General features: G+C 41.3%; 1 protein-coding gene across 1 annotated transcript; it reads left to right on the top strand.

The window, feature by feature from the left end:
• Positions 1 to 17829: 17829 nt before the first annotated feature.
• On the top strand, positions 17830 to 18886 carry lim2.3 (lens intrinsic membrane protein 2.3). Its single transcript, XM_072691211.1, has 4 exons — positions 17830 to 18004; positions 18108 to 18257; positions 18391 to 18525; positions 18828 to 18886. The coding sequence occupies exons 1-4, from the start codon at positions 17830 to 17832 to the stop codon at positions 18884 to 18886; spliced, it is 519 nt and encodes a 172-aa protein (XP_072547312.1).
• Positions 18887 to 19175: the final 289 nt, after the last annotated feature.

Raw genomic sequence — 19175 nt, forward strand, 5'->3', positions numbered from 1 at the left:
AAGCCAATGCTTGCTAACCACACACTATTCCTAAAGAACAGCAACACTATCTGGTCAGACAAAAAAAATATGAGTGTTTTTATTTGTACTAACTACTTGTACTAAGCTAGGCTAAGCTGTGGGGTGTCTCACTGCCATAAATCATAAACCTTTTTTTCCTCTATACAAAGAAGGACAACATGCTTGATTCTGGGGCAAAATTACTGGGTGGTGATAGGCTTATAAAACTACATCTGAACCATTTTCACCTCAACCAAAGTCACCTACGTCATAGTTATACATCAAAAACTACTTAAAATACTGAATTAATGCATTCTTTGACACATATCTGCATGTATACGTATTCTGATACCTAAGACTTTACAGTTCTTCTGAGATGAGGTTTTGGCCTAAAACATGGCAGAGTGATACAAGCAGGATTCCAAGCCACTGTGGAAGCCTCTGCTTACTTGCTTTACTCATCTTTTGAACCTCATGCAGGATTCAAAAGTCAATGCAATGTAAGGACAGGTCAGGGCTGAAACAGCCTACCTAGAACAGTATGTTCCAATGAACAACTGAGGATTTTATATTAGAGTATATATAGAGTCTATATAGTCTTATATTATAGTCTATTGTGAGAAAACATCAGAAATAATAGAAATAGCGAAGGTCATTAGTGAGTAGAGGTCGCGGCATCAGAGTTAACCAAACTCTGAGATGAGTGTAAACATTGTGTGATAAATACTGAGTCGCTGAATTGAACGCTCAGTTAGATGAAATGGGCAGTCAGAAGGTAGAGGTTTAGTAAACCAAATTAAACTGAATTAAACCAAATTAAATTAGAAGTTTAGAAGAAAAAGAAGTTTGTTGTCTTTTCAAACATTAAAAAATACACAGTGGAATAAATCCAGTGGAGTAGATGTTTATGATTACTTATTCCATTGCTTTATTTGTACAAGAATAAGATACTTAGGCTTGCTTCAAACACTTCTGGAGTTTCCTTTGTTCAACATGAAGACAAGAGCTGTTCCAGTGACAGTCAAATAAGAAGGGTTATGAGGCTGAAGAACCAGAATGAAACCATTACGGACATTCATGAAACCTTGGGATTACCAAAATCAGCATGAACACAAAAGGACTGGTAGGCCAAGGAAGACCTCCACTGCTGATGGTAGAACATTCTCTAATTGTCTGTCCAACAGATCAGAGTCAGACATCAAAAGCAATATACAAGCCCCTAGTTATCCACAAAAACAAAATTGCCCAGATTTCAGTTAGTAAAAAGCACTTAAAAAACCTACAGGGTTCTGAAAAAAAAGTCTTGTGAACAGATGAGGCCAAATACACATAACCTATCAGAGTAATGCCAAGGACTGCCCATGATCCAAAGCATACTACTTCATCTGTGAAACATGGTGGAGGATGTTATGGCTTGGGCATATATCTCCGCCACGGGTGCTGACATCTTATCTGCTTGATTCCTAGTAAATTCCTCCAAGCTCATTGGGCTTCATCCTACAGCAAGATAATGATCCCAAACATGCTGCTAAAGCAACAAAGTGGAACGTTTTTGAATAGCCAAGCAAGTCACCCCATTTAAATTCAATAGAGCATGTGTTTCAAATGCTGGAACTTGAAACAAAATACCCTGAAACAAGCAAGAGCTAAAGATGGCTGTGTTAGAGGCTTGGCAAAGCATCACCAGAGAAGATACTCAGCACCTGGCCATGTCTATGAATCACAGACTTCAAGCTGTCACCTAACGCAAGAGATATGCAAGAAAGTACCAAACATGACTGCCTTAATATACCCATCATTATGGTGCCCTGAAACGAGGGGGGGCCATGTATGAAAGTGTTGTATACACCCTTACATTAAAGTCTGAAATTTTACCTTTAACCGCATCTGAATGGTTTGACTAGAAATACTAAACTGTAGAGCAGAGAGGCAGATCAAGGAAAAATGGGCCAGTACCTGTAACAGGCATATATGTCTAAGCCATGACATTCCATGTGTGGTATGCTTTGGATCATGGGCAGTCCACACTTTGCTCTGAATCGGTTAATCTTGGTCTCATCTAACTGGTTTGATATGGAATTTTAAACTGGGGAACTGTGGGCATTTTAGGGAAGAATGTGTCAGAAACTCAGCATGTGCTACTGAGAGAGTTACTGGTCACTATTGTTTATAATGACTGAATTTAGAGCTCAGTGGAACTTTATCACATTATAGACTTGCCCCAGAATTTCATATTCATATAGCTCTTTTCACAGCGGAAGTTGCCAGAGATCCAGGTCCAAGCCTCTTTTTGAGCAAGCCAAAAGCGATGGTGGCAAAGAAAATCTTCCTCAGATCAGGAGGGAAAAAAACATGAGAGGAACCAAGACTCGGAAGGGAAGGCCATCTTCCTCTGGTTGACACCAAATAGCACAGCAGATAAGAGCAGTAGAATTAACGTTCAGATGGTCGTCACTGTCCTTACATATGATAATGTGCACAAAGTAATCAATAAATCCCAACATATCTTTCATCCTCTGGCTCTCAGTCCTTTTATATAATGATGTGGCCTAAACCTCTGGGATTAACAACATGTCTGCATCTTCATGTCTCCATGTAATGTCATGAGGTCAGGCTTTAGAGTATTGAAAGAGGAACTCAGCACCATTTGTGGAGAGAGTTATGGCAGAGACTTACTCAGACAAGACCAAGACCATTCATTTGCGACCAATATCAGGCTCGAGCACTGCAACACTAGAAATTGGGCATTACATTTTTGGGGGGGGGTTCTTCTAAGAGGCTCAGTAAATCTCCCTGAGCCCTCTTTGGAGGTCAGAGCTCATAGAGTGCAGCCTTTTCCTCCTTTTCTTTTCTCAGTTGCATCTTGTAAAAGCATCTGTAGACAGTTCATTTAAATACAGCCCCGCATTTCAGCGCTCCTCTGTTGAAAGTGTCGAGTCCGTCTTCAGAGGTCATGCTCTATAAAGCTTCCTTTGCCCTATTTTCTCTTTCAAAGCTGCTCTACAGATTGTGGTCCAGTGGTAATTTTCCAGCAGCACACCATATATTCTAACATTCACAAAAAAGGACGTTTCAGGCTGAGGACAGGAAACTCGCTTCTTCTCGCTGAACATAACGCTTTCCAGCACTTGATACAGTAGTGGTCAGAAAGGTTTACATACACTGTGATGTTCACATACATCTTGGACATAAATGTCAAGCCAAAATTGGGGAGTCTTTGTCTCATCTGATCCATCTTTCTTGGCCTGCAGCTTCTCAGTCTTTGGTGATGTAGAACTTTCTTGACTGTAGATTTCCATCCAGTTGATGGCAGGCCTGTGGCATGGGGGTTCTTGGGTTCTTCCTGACCATCTAAACCGCTTTCTCATCTGAGGGTGACAGTTTGGCTCTTCTTCCAGAATTTGACAAAATGGCTACACCACCCAATAAATTGTACACACACTTTTGTAATTGTTCAAAGGGACATTCCTGAATTGTATACCTCTACAATCATCTTTCTCCGACCTGCACTGAGCTCCTCTGACTTCCCCACTGCGCTGTGTGTTGGTCAACCCAGAGAGTGCTGTCAAACAAACCCTTTTTACAGAGTTTGTTTGAGAAAAGGTACAGTGAAGCTACCAGCTGTAGTCCATCATGATCACTAACAGGATATTAAAGCAGCACTATGGAGAATTGGGCTCCTCCTTGCAGTTGAGAAGTTCAATTAAAGCATTGAGCCACAGCTAAAGGACAAGCATTTCGGAACAAGAGAGAAACAGAATCTTCACTGAAAGTGAAAGAAGCATGTGGACTGAGACGGTAGAATGATATTACCGGAGTTTACAGGAATCTCGGGTTACACAGTGTTGCACAGTTCTTGCAAGCATTGTCCTGCCTGCTTCACCAAAGTTACATAATGCAGTTAACAGCGAGCCGAACCCGAAATAGCAAGGATTGAGGCACTGGTTCCCTGTTTACTGGTCAGTGGAGTTATTTTATAGCTGTTATTTTAAGATAAAAATGTAAAGAGATCATGGGAAGTTATGTTTATGATGAGTGTAAAAATTTACCATTCTTAACAGAACTGTAAAGTTTGCACTGTAAAGTTTTGACTGTATAGTGCCTGTGTACTTTCTATTAAATCAACTTAAAAAAATCTCGGATTTTGAGCAAAGCTAAGAGCCTTGTGAAACTTAACACATCAAGGCTAATTATGCACTAAGGTGTATTACTCCTTCACCACAAGGACATCTGTACAAACAGGTGGGGCAATTCTTTGGTAATAGAAGTTAGGTGTAATAACACTTTTGGCTTACATGCGGGTTCTAAGCTGTTTAAGGGGAAAATGATATTCCTTGCTGTAAAACACAATGATAAACGACAGTTTTCAATTAAATCATCCTAATCACTATGTATAATTACTGTCTTTTTAAGAATGCATAAGGAAAAGGACCTGCTTGCTGCCACTTCACTCTCACACCTGCAAAGTCTTACTTCTTTCATAAGAGAATACTGTATAGCACATTCTGAGCAATATGCTTAAGCTTAATAAGAGTAATAAAGAAGATTAATGATAAAATAAAAATAATAAATAATAAATAAGTCAGTGGGTCTAAGAAAATAAATGTTTTTGTTTTTAACAATGGAACCTAATGAAAATCATTAATTTCAGTCACTGATATCATCATAGAAAGCTTAGGAAACATTCCATCCCTCCTCTCCTCAAGATCTGCTATAGCCATTGCTGGAGCTAGCCTTCTTCTCTCAGACAGAGAGCTGGGCTGTTGAGGGCTGCATTTTCTGCTTCTCCTCACCCTGTTAAATCCCACTGACTGCCCTGAAGTGGGCCTGGATATCTGCCCAGGCCACGTCCACTGCTGTTCAATTTGTTTCAGACACCTGTTGTTTGGTTTAAGAGGCGATGAGTGGAAAGAGAATGTCTGCTATCTAAAATTACACTGAAAGGAAAAACACCTAGAAAATGGTTGGCGCTACTGGGCGGCTGGACCTTAACTATGGTACAGGCTTTTTCTATAATTAGTAGGCCTGATAATAAAGCAATATCTGCCCCTTTCTTCAGTGATGGTATAAAAGTTACAGTGAAATTCTGCACCAGTATACTGTTCTAGCCTTGTAATCTCTGCTCCTTATGTGTTCCACAACATTTCAGACAGCACTCACTTGTCTTTATTGTGTTTTATCGATTTTGCTTTTCTCCATTTGGCACATCCAGTAGCTCTCGGCAGGTGGCTGTTATTGCCTTCATCACATTGTGGTCAGAGTTAGAGGAGGTAAGACGAGGACAACAGGCAGCCAGTCTCACTGTGTTGTTGGAGAAAACAAGCTTTGGAGGGAGCATGCCATGGAAAACCAAGCCTTCATGCTTTTGTTAAATGAAATTCCCAGTTGTGATGTCACGAAGCCCAGTCCATTTACCTATATCCACCTGTTTAACCCACAGCAGTTTAGCTTGGCTCAGTTTGCTTTCTGATTGAGGCACAACACAGGACAGCCAATCAGAACAGGCATCTTAAAGCACTGTTACATTTATGGTGACAGGACAGTAACCACAAAAATATGTTATGATCCATCCATCTATCTTCATATTTACTTCCCGATGAGGGTCACAGTAGGTCAGGGCGCCGGTCCATCACATAGTGCCATTTACACACCCCTTTACTTTCACCTAGAGGGCAATTTAACATAGCCAATTTACTAACCATGTGTTTTCCACATGAGGTTAGAGGTTCTTAGGAGGCCTGTAATTCAGTTTGAGCTGGTAAAGTGCCATATAAGATGGAGCCAGAGGTCCGTTTGATGCATGTGTAAATGTTAGTGGGACACGACCAACCAAAAATCTGGCAAAAATCTGAGGGTAAATAAAATAGTTTTTCCCTGTTAAAAGTCAGGTTTGGTGTGCAAATGTTTGTGGACACTTCTTCTAATGAATGCAGCTACTTTAAGTCACACAAATTGTTGACACAGATGTGCAAATGCACACACACACACAGCTTGTCTAGTCACTGTAGAGAAGCACTGCCAATAGAATAGGACTCTCTAGAGCAGATAAACATGAACCCATTGGCACCATGTCTAACGCCAGACGTGGGCTGGAATGGGTATAAAGCCCCCCCAGCATTGAGCTTTGGAGCAGTGGAACTGTGTTCTCTGGAATGATGGATGGAGCTGCATCCAATATTTTTGGGTTTAGTTGGGGATGAGGTGGAGTGGTGATAGTCCTGACCTCTAGTGGCCTCGAATTTCCTGACCTCTAGTGGCTGAATGCAAACTCTTTCATTGAACTATATATTGTGTGTTGAACTCTGTTATGTTTCCCATACAGACACTTCCTAACAGTCCCACAAGTTCCCAACATTTATTCTGATAATGCTGGGGACTATTTTGCCATGACATCACTGGAATATCCTTCTCCTCAGACACTCCCTTATCTGATCCATGGTGTGGCACCTTGCACCATGTCATTTTTCATGATTTTCCCAGTCTACTAAAGTAAAGCTGCTCACATCTTTAGGTACCATGTATTCATCTCATTCTCTCTGCCCTGTGGGAAAATATGCTATGATTCATCCATCCGTCTTTATATTTACTTCCTGGTAAGTGTCACAGAAGGTCAGGAAATGTAATCTTCATTTCTGAAGGTTGCTGTTGTTGAGGCAGCAGCACTCCACTGACATGCACTTTCACCTACATGTCGACGGCTGTTTTGCTGCTATAATGACCTGTGCCTGTCTATCACTGAATCCTGATGTCTTCATCAGAACTCATTCTGTGGCAGGAAATTGTGTCTACCCCATTATGGAAAACTCCACGAGGAAAACAATTATAGTATGATAATGAGTGTGGGAGTGCAGCTCCAGAGCCAGGAGGCTGAAGCTTTGGCTGGCAAAAAGAACAGCCGTTAAGACCGCACATCCACATTATTAAACTTTTCAGAAGAAGCTTTCTTATCTGGGATCAGTTTTTGCCTTTACATAGTACCGAACATGACTACATGGACTGATGAAACCTGATCTTAGAGCTGTGTACTTACCCTGAGACACTTAAGAGAGATAGGGCCTGTTTGTAAGGGATCCGTTTTTATTCAGATCATCATTTTCATTTTTATTTTGGCCAGTGGATTTCAATACTGGCTATGAAGGTAGTACAGTCCTGTACATGTTAGAACTTCCAAAGCTTTGCTTTGCTGAGCTTTGTGTTTAGTAGTTTCTAAGTTTAGAGGTATCTTTTGTGTCTATACAAACTACCTATGGATATTTTTCTGACTAAACAGTTAGGCACTTTTGTAAGTCCCTCTGGATAAGAGTGTCTGCTAAATACCATAAATGTAAATGTAAGAATTCAGTAAATAGAAGTGACATAGCAGGAACCACTGTAGTCTCTTCACTGAAAAAAAAAATCCGGCATAAAACAAAAGAGAGCTGTAAAACAGGCCAATTAGCTAAACAGCTAACAGGCCATACACTGCCATGAACCATGCACATGCACAAGACCAGACAGGAAACACTGAAACAGAGGTACTATTTATCCACAGACCAACAAGGAACACCTGAGACTAACAAGAGGGCAGCAGGGCTACAAAGGAGACACAGGTGGGAACACTAATGACAAGGTGGGGCTAGGGTGGAGGCAAGAAACAAACACAAACAGAGCTATGTGCTAAGGAGCTAATGGATGAAACCTAGTCAAAATGACTGAGAGAACAGAGCAAATGCTTGACAACACCTATCACACTGGTTACTGGTCACTGGTTATCGTTTCTTAGAGTGCTTTTAGTAATTACTGACCACTGCATACCATAAAAACCCCTTAAGACTTTCCAATGGTTTTGACCCAGATGTCTAGACGTCACAACTTTTGGCCCATGTCAAAGAATCTTACGGTTGACCTGCTGCTTTTAACACATCACCTTCAAGATCTGACTGTTTACTTACTGTCTAATAAATACCATTCAATGACAGATGCTACTGTAGATTAGATAATTTTTTACTTCACCTGACAGTGATGTTCATATTATGGGTGCTCGGTGTAAATAAGAGCACCAAATGGACTGCTAAGTTAAGCAGAGATAAAGGAGACTTCTGGAGGAGTGAGTTTCATCATTTTCCATGCTATGTTTGACAGTACTGAATGAAAGGACAGCTTAGATAACACTGGTCTACCTAGATCTGTCCTGAAGTGGTGGAGATGTGTGTTAGCCTCATTCTGCGGGATTGTAGAGTTTTTAGAAAAATGTTGGATACAGTAGATCACAGAAAATGTGGAACAAATATTACCTTGTAAGTGTGTTACTCATACATAGCTCAATAATTGTCCATGTCTTACTGTAAAAAAAAGTATGCTATGAAAGGTCATATATGTGAATTAGAATTTCTTCAATAAGAACACTTTTTTCAATAAATTCTCAGTATTAAAAAGTTAATCATTCTTAATAATTTTAAATGTAAGATCGAAAGTACTTTTTTTGTAAAGCGACCTTGTGATCGTGAAAGGCACTTTACACTCTTTACCATATTGTGCTTCTAAGTTTTAATAAAGGTGCTGCCAAATCAGCAGAGAAAATCAGGTTTCCATGGATACAGACTTTTACAGGTCCCAAGCAATGTGGTTACAGAGTTTAAAATAAACATTATCCCGTCTCCTTTGTAAATGGATCCATGCTGACGAAAGAGCAGAAATCATCTGACACACTCTGGTTGTCCGCTAATCTGCCAAGATCCCACTACGAACATTTTAACCAGTTTTTCTTTTGAAGTCGCAGTAAAAGCAGTGTCAGTGGTTCATGTATTCCGATGTGGCAGTCTGCTTCCTGCTCCAGCCTCCGCCATCACATTTTACTTTGCTTAGATTTCAGATATACTAGCATGACAGGCTTCGAGGCATCACTGACACCCATATTTTCTCTCATATTGGAGGTAGACTGGGAGAATGTTCTTATACTGACTAGATTCAGACTAAACTGAAAGTATGGTGATGTCTCTCAACCGATGAAGTTGATACTGGTTGTATTTGGATTGTATCCACTTACTATATAGGAGCACTTTGTAGTTCTGTAAGTACAGACTGTAGCCCATCTGTTTCTCTGCATACTCTAATAGCCTCCTTTCACCCTGTTCTTCAATGCTCAGGACCCCACAGGACCACCTCAGAGCAGTTTTGATGGTGGTACAAGTGGATCAGACACAGCAGTGCTGCTGGAGTTTTTAAACACTCAACACTGTGTCCACTCACTGTCCACTCTATTAGTCACTCCTACCTAGCTGGTCCACTTTGTACAAGTAAAGTCTAATATAGAAGTTCATCTGTTGCTGCACAGTTTGTGTTGGTCATCCTCTAGTCCTTCATCAGCAGGAACAGGACACTATGGGCTGGATTTATCTGGCTCTGATGCACTACCAGCGCAACACACCAAAACACTCCACCACCAGGTCAATGTCACTGCAGTGCTGAGAATTACCCAACACCCAGATAATAGCTGCTCTGTGGTGCTCCTGTGGCATCAGGGCGCTGGCTCAGCGGATAGAACACCAGGCTATTGATGACAGGGTTATGGGTTGTGTGTTCACCGCACAGAATGATTTAAGATGGAGGCCAAATTCCTTTTTTGTCTTATCAGTGTCACTGCAGTGCTGAGAATGAACCACCACCCAAAAAATACTGGTGGTCCTGTGGGGTCCTGAGCATTGAAGAACAGGCTAACCAAGCACACAGAGAAACAGATGGACTACAGCCTGGATTGTACTGGACTGGGAAGTAGAGCTGATATAATGGGCAGAGTTCTTTCCAAAACAGGGATGGTAATAATATTCTGATATGACTGCGAAAGGCACAGCATATCATGGCTTTTGTGCAAAAACCTTTAACCTGTAAATTGAACTAGACCAGTTGAAATGCTCCAGAGTGAGCAGAAATAGAAATTTGCATGTTAAGCATGTTGATTTATTAAATAAACATAAGTTCAAAGATACAGAAGAATTTTTATTCCTTCTATTAAGGCCTAGTAGGCCCTGAGGACTAGTTTTCTGTGTGAGATGCTAGGCTAATGTTGCTAACAAACACTGGACTTGGACTGTCATAATGCACTGGACGTGTTAACAATGCTAATCTAGCATCTCCCATTTTAAGGTAAAGAAGGATATATGAATGTCAGATATCAAACATGTCTTGGTGGATGTCTTGAGTGTTCTGGAGTAAATGACGAACCCTATAATTTCCTTTTTCACCAAACCAAATCCCTTTGTGGTGCTGAAAGCAACCAGGTGTTGTGATTTCTACGACAGTAATACAGACGGTCATCCGCAGGCCTATATATCTAATGATGAAGGTAAAATTGTGGTCATTTACTGTGGGGACTTTACTTTGCATTACTACAGCTTGCATGTACCCCATGAATGATTTAAAAAATAGGCCTCAAACCAACTGTGAATGACTGCATGTACATTTATTTATGGAATTCTGCCGAAATGAATAAAGTACATCCTTTAGCTAACTGCCAGCTGATTGAGTCGTCGTCACTTCACACAGTAATAATATGACAGCGCATTCTTATGAACTTTGGACCAGTTTGTCATACGCAGTTAATTGGGTGTTAACGTGCAAGGCTGTCAACGTCTTACTTAGGACAGATGGTAGCATGAACAGTGTTTCCATATGGAGTCGTGAGTGCACCTAAGCTGTGTGTGTGTGTGTGTGTGTGTGTGTGCAGTGTTTTATGATTTCTCAGTATGGCTGGCGCTCAGAGCGCTGCCAGCTATCCGTCACGCAGTGTTTAAAACAAGACGCAGCCAACCACACAGACCGCATGCTGGACAAGGCAGACCAGATGTTCCTTCAGCCCTTTGCCTCCTGCCTTATGGCTCCAAATGGACATGGGTCAGCCCTACTTACAATCAGCCGAGATATTTCAGAGGCTTGCTTCCTTAGATGTACACTGGAACTATGAAGCTACTGGAAAAGAGGTCTTTGACTCATAATAATGGTAATATGGTTAAATTGTCTGGATCTGGTGAGCACTCTGCTTACTGCGATCTGAACCAGTTCAAATGGGAGGTTTTAAACCTTACAAGAGCATCCAGCCAGAAGGCTATCACAGTAATACAGTTTAGCCCCCTAGCTAAGGTTATTGTCCCTATGAATAGTTAAGTTAAAAAAATCATTTACAGTTTAAAATAACAAAAAAGGGAAAAGGCCCACAGCAAACGTTTGGGTACCCGGTATGATGAGTACTTAATAACACCCCCCTTGACTAGTATCACAACCTCTATAGGATTTTCACAGCAGCTAAATGAGTCTTTCAGGTCTTATTTGAAGGATTTGCACATTTGTCTTTGCAAAAAGCTTGCATTGACTGCTCTCCTGCAAAGCCATCAGCTTGTGCCTCTTGAGATTCTGAGGTGTGTTTAGGGTCATTATCCTGCTGTAGAAGCCACTGTCTTCTTCTATTCTTTTCAGTGTAATATTTGCTTCAATAATTGGCTGGTATTTAATTGAATGCCATCCTCCTCTATACCAGCGAAATGTTCCGTGTGACATTGGCTGCTATGCGATCGTAAAAAACATGACCGATCCAAACCCTTCACTGAGCAACTAGAGAGGTTCTTCTTATGAAATTCTCCAGCTTTTCTCCGACAAACACATTCCATACATTTGCTTGTTGTGGTCAAAAACTTCTATTTCAACGTTATCGATCCACAGGACTGAACACATGAGGCTTGTTTAGAACTTCTGACACAGGAAAGGTTTTCTTCCGATGGCTTGTTCATGAATGTCATATTCGCTCAGTAGAATAGCACACTACCACTCCAGAGTCCGCCATATCTTCCTGAAGGTACTTGCAGTTAAATGGGAGCTTTAAACACAGCCTACTTGGAAAGTTTTCTTAGATTCAGAACAAAATAAGACGTGTTATCAGCAAATCAGCTTAACAGTGGAGCTAATACCATACTTTTAAATATCTAAATGCAGCTTATAGAAAATAAGTACTAATGAGGAGAGAATGTGTTCTCTAATTTCTACAAAGGTGTCACCTAATTCCAGCAAGAGTCATTGTAATCATACACACCTGATTCTCATAGTGAGACACTACTGAAAGAATAATGGATTAGTAGTTTATAAAGAATAAAATACTAATAGGTGGAACGGTACATTTAAGTTAGAAGCCATACATAGCTTCATCACAACACTGGAATTGGCATTAAACATGTCCATGGGATGGGAGTAGGATTAATTTATCTTTGGTACATGGCCTGATTAAGGTATTCTTGGGCCCGGGGCTAATTATTCTATGGAACCTCCTTCCACACCATTACCAACTCACCATGTTCATTCATCAGTGTGTAATGATGGAAATGTTGGGACAATTAAACAATGATGGACCAGCAAGACCAAGCTGGATGACCAGCAAGACCAAGCGGGATGACCAGCAAGACCAAGCTGGGCGACCTGCATCACCACACTGATCTTTGGTCCAGGGCCTGATTAAAGTATTCTTGGGCCCGGGGCTAATTATTCTATGGAACCTCCTTCCACACAACACCACCTGTTCATTCATCATTGTGTAATGATGGAAATGTTGGGACAATTAAACAATGATGTGCATAAAAACTAACCCATATTAATAGTAACAACATCACTTTAAGCACTTTACATTTACGATGAGGTGAAATCAACATAGGCGAAGGGTAAGCTGAGGTCAGCTAGCTGTGTGAGAGATTGGTTAAGTCAGAAAATTGAAATTTCAAGCCCTAGTTAAACTGGAATTAAGGAGATGGAGAAACCTCAGTTCACTTCTTCCAACAATGTGGGAAGAACATTGTTCAGATCAGACTGTGCATTCCTGTAGTACTCAGTAGTGACAGTTCAGCAGCCTATCTGATAGACTGCTTGAGAATGCGTGCTGCAACTCCATTCTACAACATAGGTCTTTTTTAAGTTTCTTTAACTATTATTGCATTCACAGTTTACCCTGTGGGGCTCCTTGTTTGTCAGGGCTCAGTGCTGCAGGCTCTTAATAAAACTGTGCATGTGTGTATTTAGGCGTTTATGTTTTTTTGTTTTTTTTTTGGTTAATTAGAGAAAGTCAGACATTAATACGTCTGGAGTGCCTGAACCTGCTCCCGGTGTAGCAGACTGTAGCTCCATCTCTAAGCTCACATACCTGAGTAATAGTCTAACACTCCAGGGTGCTCCTGAAGAAGCTGCAGAAGAACGTTTGATCAGGGCTGAAAGTAAACAATGCAAGGCAGCAGATTTTCACAGTCAAGGCCGGCCATCAGCGAGGTAAATAACATGTCATTACACTTCCTTTTTCTCACGCACCAAATTAGCAGTAATGAATGGCTGTCAGGAGAAATAATGCTGCATTGTAAGCCTTTTTTCACGAGCTCCTAATGACCCTCTAATTAATCATAAAGAGGTGTATGCACCACTTTCACTCACGTTGACATCCCTGGTCTCTCTCTCTCTCTCTCTCTCGTTGTTTTTCTGTGTTTTTCATCTTTAGGACCTACTGAATAACTGTCTGCAGCCATGCTTGTGTAAGAGATAATGCCCTGCTGAAACCTCCTGAGTGTTGTTTTCAACTAATGTTGAATAAGGTAAAAGCCAATCATTAAGGTGTACTGGAGGGCTCACTTTAATATGGACCATTAAGGATCCATCTGTGTGCTTTGTGAAACGGCCCCATCAGGTGATCATTTACTACAAGGAAAGCTTTACTGGGCACAGGGGAGCCAAAAGGCATGATGATTTAGTGAGTCATTAGCAGATGTCTGTTTCAGCATTAATTCAACTTTTTGTGTGCCCTTTATAAAACCTCCTCTGAGATGTGTGGTTAAAAACAAGAAGGAAGTGGTTCATTTTTCTTCCATTTTATACTAAAGCTCGACATCTAGGCCTGTTGTTTCAATATAGAGATGCACAGAGAGTATCATTTAGCCAGCAGAGTGAATTTGAGCAAATCATTTGTCAAAAAAGCATCATCTCCTGCTAGCCTGTCCAGCTCAAGGTTGTGAAGCTGGTTAAGCTGGTTGACTGGTTTAGCTCTTGATCAGCATAGAGCATGTTTAAGTTTGATGGTTCAGTTGGTCTAGAAGCAGGATCAACCTGACCAAGCTAAACAACCAGTATGGGCAAGCTTGACTATGCTGGTGGACCAGCATGACCAATCTCATTGACCAGCATGGCCAGCAAGACCAAGCTATTTAAACCTGCATGACCAGCATGACCAAGCTGGGCGACCTGCATGGCTAGCATAACCAAGCTGGACAACCAGCATCACCACACTGCTCAAACAGCATGACTAGCATGACCAATCTGATTGACCAGCATGCCCAGTATGAACAAGCTGGTCGACCTGCATGACTAGCATCAAACTTCACTAAAATGACCAAACTTCGCTAAAATCAAATGCAACATACACTATGCTGGCCAGGAGCTGGTTAACCAGCTATCTTAACAGCATTGGGTATGTTCTTATCTGAGTGACCAGCCTTTTAACCACCTTGACCATCAAAGACCAGCTTAGACCATCCAAAACCACCGTTTTTATCAGCAGGACTATCGTTCACCGTTTTTAGCTTTAATGGTATTGGTAATGGTATATTACACCCCTTTTCTACAGGTTAACACAGTTCTCTAAGTCCCCCAATGAAATGTCAGTGACATGCTTTAGTCACAATACCTCAACGATCCACCTCCACACCGCCAATTACACCCTGTCTGAAACAGTCCTGTTCATGAAAGTACTAGGCTAATATAGCTAGCAGCTAATGGAATGTAGGCAGCATGTTAGCATTGTTTTTGACTAATTTCTTTATATATATGGAGTGAACTTAGAAACTGTTTACGATGTCAGTGTACTACGTCAAACGTTTATTACAAATCATATGAGAATACATTGGTGTTCCATGACATTTAAGAAAATTGATTATCGATTGGTGACACACTAAATGCTTTACTGTGTGTTCTCAGAAGCCATCCTCTGGAGCAGGAGAAGGCCCACAAAGGCCCAGAAGGTCAGGCGCTGCATCAGGCGTAAAACTACCAGACACCACTGCCAGTGGCGCCCATCCACTCTCACACAATCTCCACAAATCAGCCAGTATAGCACACACAGTAATAATCATGTGGCCTCAAGAAGCAGTGACTGGATGTGCTCAATTGTCTGTGTCCCTGTGGCACCTTTTCCTTTGCTGTTCATCTTCAAAGAGTGAAGGTAAAGATCTGAGGAGTGTGTCCCATTTCACTGGAGATGTGTGGGAGTTGTCGGATGTTTGAAGTACTTCTGGAAAGGATCTGAAGATGTTCTCTGTTTTTCCTGACTTTCATTAAAAACTGCTTAACACGGTTTGTTCTTATTGTGATCTGGAGGATGGTAATGCCAGAAAATCAACCCTCATTAAAAAATCTATGCAGACCAGCAAGAATTTCCTGTTACAAATGTTGGTTTGGTGATGGGTGACCACCGTACCAGTGTTGAAAACACAACAAATGCTGGTTTATACTGGTTTGGTGTTGGCATGGTGATTGTTCGCCAGCACCCCAATACCAGAGCCTTGAAGAAAGAAAACAGCTGGTTGATCAGCATGACCAGCAAGACCAGCAATCAAATGCAACATACACTTTGCTGGTCAAGAATTGGTTAATCAGCTAGTTTTACCAGAATAGGGTACGTTTTCTTCTGGATGACCAGCTTATCAACCACCTCATCAAAGACCAGTTTATACCATCAAAAACCTGCTACCAGTAAAGCTGGTCTTGTGCTGGACTTCAGCAGATGCTTTACATCATTTGTTGATGTAATCTGGACCTGGTCCAGCTCTGGTCTATGCAGTTACACAAACGTCACAGCTCCTCCATGCCCTCCTATTAGGCCTAGTAATGTTGATGTTATGATTATATAATATGATATTAATGTCTATAACTAGAAAGTACTGTAATATAATTTTGATATAAACTGCTGTGTGGACACCTGGATAATGAGAAGACAACTGGCTCCATCTGCTGGTGGCAAAAACAAATACAACAGAAATCAAAAACAGCTGGTTAATAAAGCCATTCTTCAGGTCAGAACTGTATCTGTAGATTTATTATTTTTTAAGAATATTGAATGCTAATGTGGACAGGTCAGTGTGCAGAGTCCTAAACACTTCACAGAATTCACAAAAGTGCCATGAAGTCATCTGAGGACTCTTTTCTGTGAGACCAGGGAAGCAGCAGAGTCTGCTGGAGTTACATAATAAACCATAAATGCTTCCTAAAGCCACAGATAAGAATGGAAAATGTCCTTCCACATGAGCCTTCATAAAACCAGTGAGTCAGAAGGAGTTAGCATGGTATCTGAATAGACCATGTTCTTTACATGAGCCTTGATAATACTAGCGAGTGAGGAATGTATGTGGGCTGAGCACGTCCTTCCACATGAGCCTTGATGTTACCAGTGAGTCGCACCCATTCAGCCTTTTCAATGTGGACCCACGTTAGTGGAATTTTCTATACAGAGCAGCCCATTATTCACACACATAATGACCCGACAGTCTGCAAATGTTCAACACTGAGTTCTTTAATTTCCCTAATCTCTCCCCTGTGCCATATCAACTGTTTGTGCTCTTATTTTACTTTTACTGATTCAGTTTTAGCCATTTAATGCAACTAGATACATTACAATAGACTGCACAGTCCTGCTGCACTTTGGCATCCCTGCCAATGTCCTGAAAAAACACTGGGTTTAGTTTAGCCAGTGTCACTGACCTTTTATAACTAAATAACGTTCTGACACTTTTTAGAAATGAGCCACATCTTGTTGATTACTTCCATCAATGGCATTGTTCCTGAAGGGCTTTATGATCAAAAGCAGTGTGGAAAAATAAAGGACATGTGTTTTCGACCCTTTCAGACTTTTTGACTTACTACAGCTGCCAAAGTTCACAACTTCACTGAAAGCAATGTGAAAGTTTTTATTAATTAAAAGGGGAAACTCTTCTATGTTATGTCTGATGTTTCTAAATTGTCAATTGAAAGTACTTTGTCATCAGTATTAGTGCAGCACTATTTAACTGCCACTAAATGGTTTTGTATTTTCAGCAGATTCTCTTAAGCGCACGGTCAGCTGCTGATTGGCTGCTGCTCTGCTGACCCTATTGTTGCCCGGTGCCGTCATCCGTGGGTCTCGTGCCGGCCAAAAAATATCTGCCAATAGCCGAAGGAAATCTGTCAGCTTTGGCATAATTGAGCTTGGAAGTATTCAATTGGACGAAAAAGGGCAGAAAAAAAGACTTTATAAGGAAGCAAATAAAGGTAGGTCGTCTTTTTTGTTGTTGTTGTTGTTGGTTTTCATGACAGTTTTATGATTTTTATGATAATGCTTTTTTAGTATTTCACAGATGTAGTCAGTCATGGTGAAATGTGCACCTCTAGAAGTATCTGATCTGTTCTATATGTTGAGAAAGGGCCTGAAATTAGAAATGAGAATTTCACAAAAACACAACAATGAAGCCCTATATTATAATAAAACAAGCAGAGATATTCAAATTTTGATAGTGTCTGCTCATAATGAACACTGAGACAGCCTATTAACTTAATGAACATGTAAAAGTACAGTGTGTTTAACAACAGATGGAAAAGCAAAACAATTTAAATTACCTCAAAACTCCTAAGACGCTCAGAGCGTCCTCCATAGAACTCACTGAAAAGATGGTGAAATGGCTTAAGCTCACATTTGTTTAGCTCTTGGACTCACTCTTACAGTGAATTAACTAGCTTACAGCTACATGAACCATGACTGCTGTTCTGCTGCACTCAGATGTTCAATCAATGTGTGTGTGTAGGTCCAAGATGTACAGCTTTATGGGAGGTGGATTGTTCTGTGCTGGAGTAGGCAACATACTCCTGGTGGTCTCCACAGCCACTGACTACTGGATGCAGTATCGCCAGTCGAGCGGCTACATGCACCAGGGCCTGTGGCGCTATTGCATGCCCGGGAAATGCATGACACACACAGACAGCATTGGTGAGAGCAAAGGAAGCTCAGTAGATCGTCTTTTGGTTTAGAGATCAGGCTTCGTCCTGGAACTGGAATGCTTGATGCCTGTTTTTTGTGTCCATTCCTACAGCTTACTGGGACGCCACCCGCGCCTTCATGATACTGTCCGTTTTGGCTTGCTTCTTTGGCCTGGTCATAGGGGTCATGGCGTTCATCAACTACTCCTCCTTTGGCGGATTTGACAAAACATTTGCTGCTGGAATTCTCTATTTCATTTCATGTGAGTGGCATTCTCCATCTTGGCAACATGCCAAGCTGCAACACACAGGTTTACACCGGCATGTTTACTACATATAGGCTTAAGTAGGCCTGAACTCTGTACGTGACTGTACGTTTTCCCCTGTACGTATCAGGCTTCTTTGTGCTGCTGGCCATGGCTGTCTACACCGGAGTGACGGTCAACTACTATGGGAAACGATACGGAAACTGGAGGTTCTCCTGGTCATATATAATGGGTTGGGTCTCGGTGGTGCTCACATTTTTTTCAGGTGAAGTATCTTTCCCAGTCTTTGGTCTGTATCATGTACCAAGACCTCCATGTAGGAGGAGGAGTGTCTGAAATAAGCAGAGGTGTCTGGACAGCTCTGCTGCTGGATTGAGCTGTACTCCAAAAAAATGAAGGTCTTCTTCACAAATGTGTGGCATCCCAAAGAACCCTTTGTAGCACAACCTAGGGAGGATTCCTACTTTGCAGATCTTCATTTGCCACCTCTGACAATAAGCACCCATAAGATGCATGATAGAACCATGGCATTGTTGCTGAAGACCCTTTGTTTTTGTCCCTTTGTAGGTATCTTCTACATGTGTGCTTACCGTATGCATGCACCCAGAGGCCCCATGTCACGCTGAGGCATCTCTTTCTACACCTACCATCATTCAGTCTGAATGTGAACCACAAGGTCCTTCCATTTTAAAACTATCAATTGTTTACCTCACAATTACTGACTATAAATGAATAAATGCCTGCAGAGAACGAGAAAGACCAAGGGCTCCTTCCATTTTTGCTTGTCTTTAATTCCCAATAAAGCCATCCAAGTGTCCGATCATCCTAGAGAGCATGTAGGCCTAACTGTGTTACTGTACGATTGTGGCTCAGCTTCTAATACAGTGCGGCAATTACAGACTCAGTTCTGAGGAT

This window comes from Salminus brasiliensis, chromosome 11, assembly GCF_030463535.1.
Source record: "Salminus brasiliensis chromosome 11, fSalBra1.hap2, whole genome shotgun sequence".
NCBI classification, from domain to species: domain Eukaryota; kingdom Metazoa; phylum Chordata; class Actinopteri; order Characiformes; family Bryconidae; genus Salminus; species Salminus brasiliensis.

What these genes read in the sequence shown, in the direction of transcription:
- lim2.3 (XM_072691211.1), top strand. Translation starts at nt 17,830, where the DNA reads ATGTACAGCTTTATGGGAGGTGGATTGTTCTGTGCTGGAGTAGGCAAC. An exon ending in GACACACACAGACAGCATTG is followed by an intron (nt 18,005 to 18,107) that starts GTGAGAGCAAAG and finishes CCATTCCTACAG; the next exon opens with CTTACTGGGACGCCACCCGC. An exon ending in AATTCTCTATTTCATTTCAT is followed by an intron (nt 18,258 to 18,390) that starts GTGAGTGGCATT and finishes TGTACGTATCAG; the next exon opens with GCTTCTTTGTGCTGCTGGCC.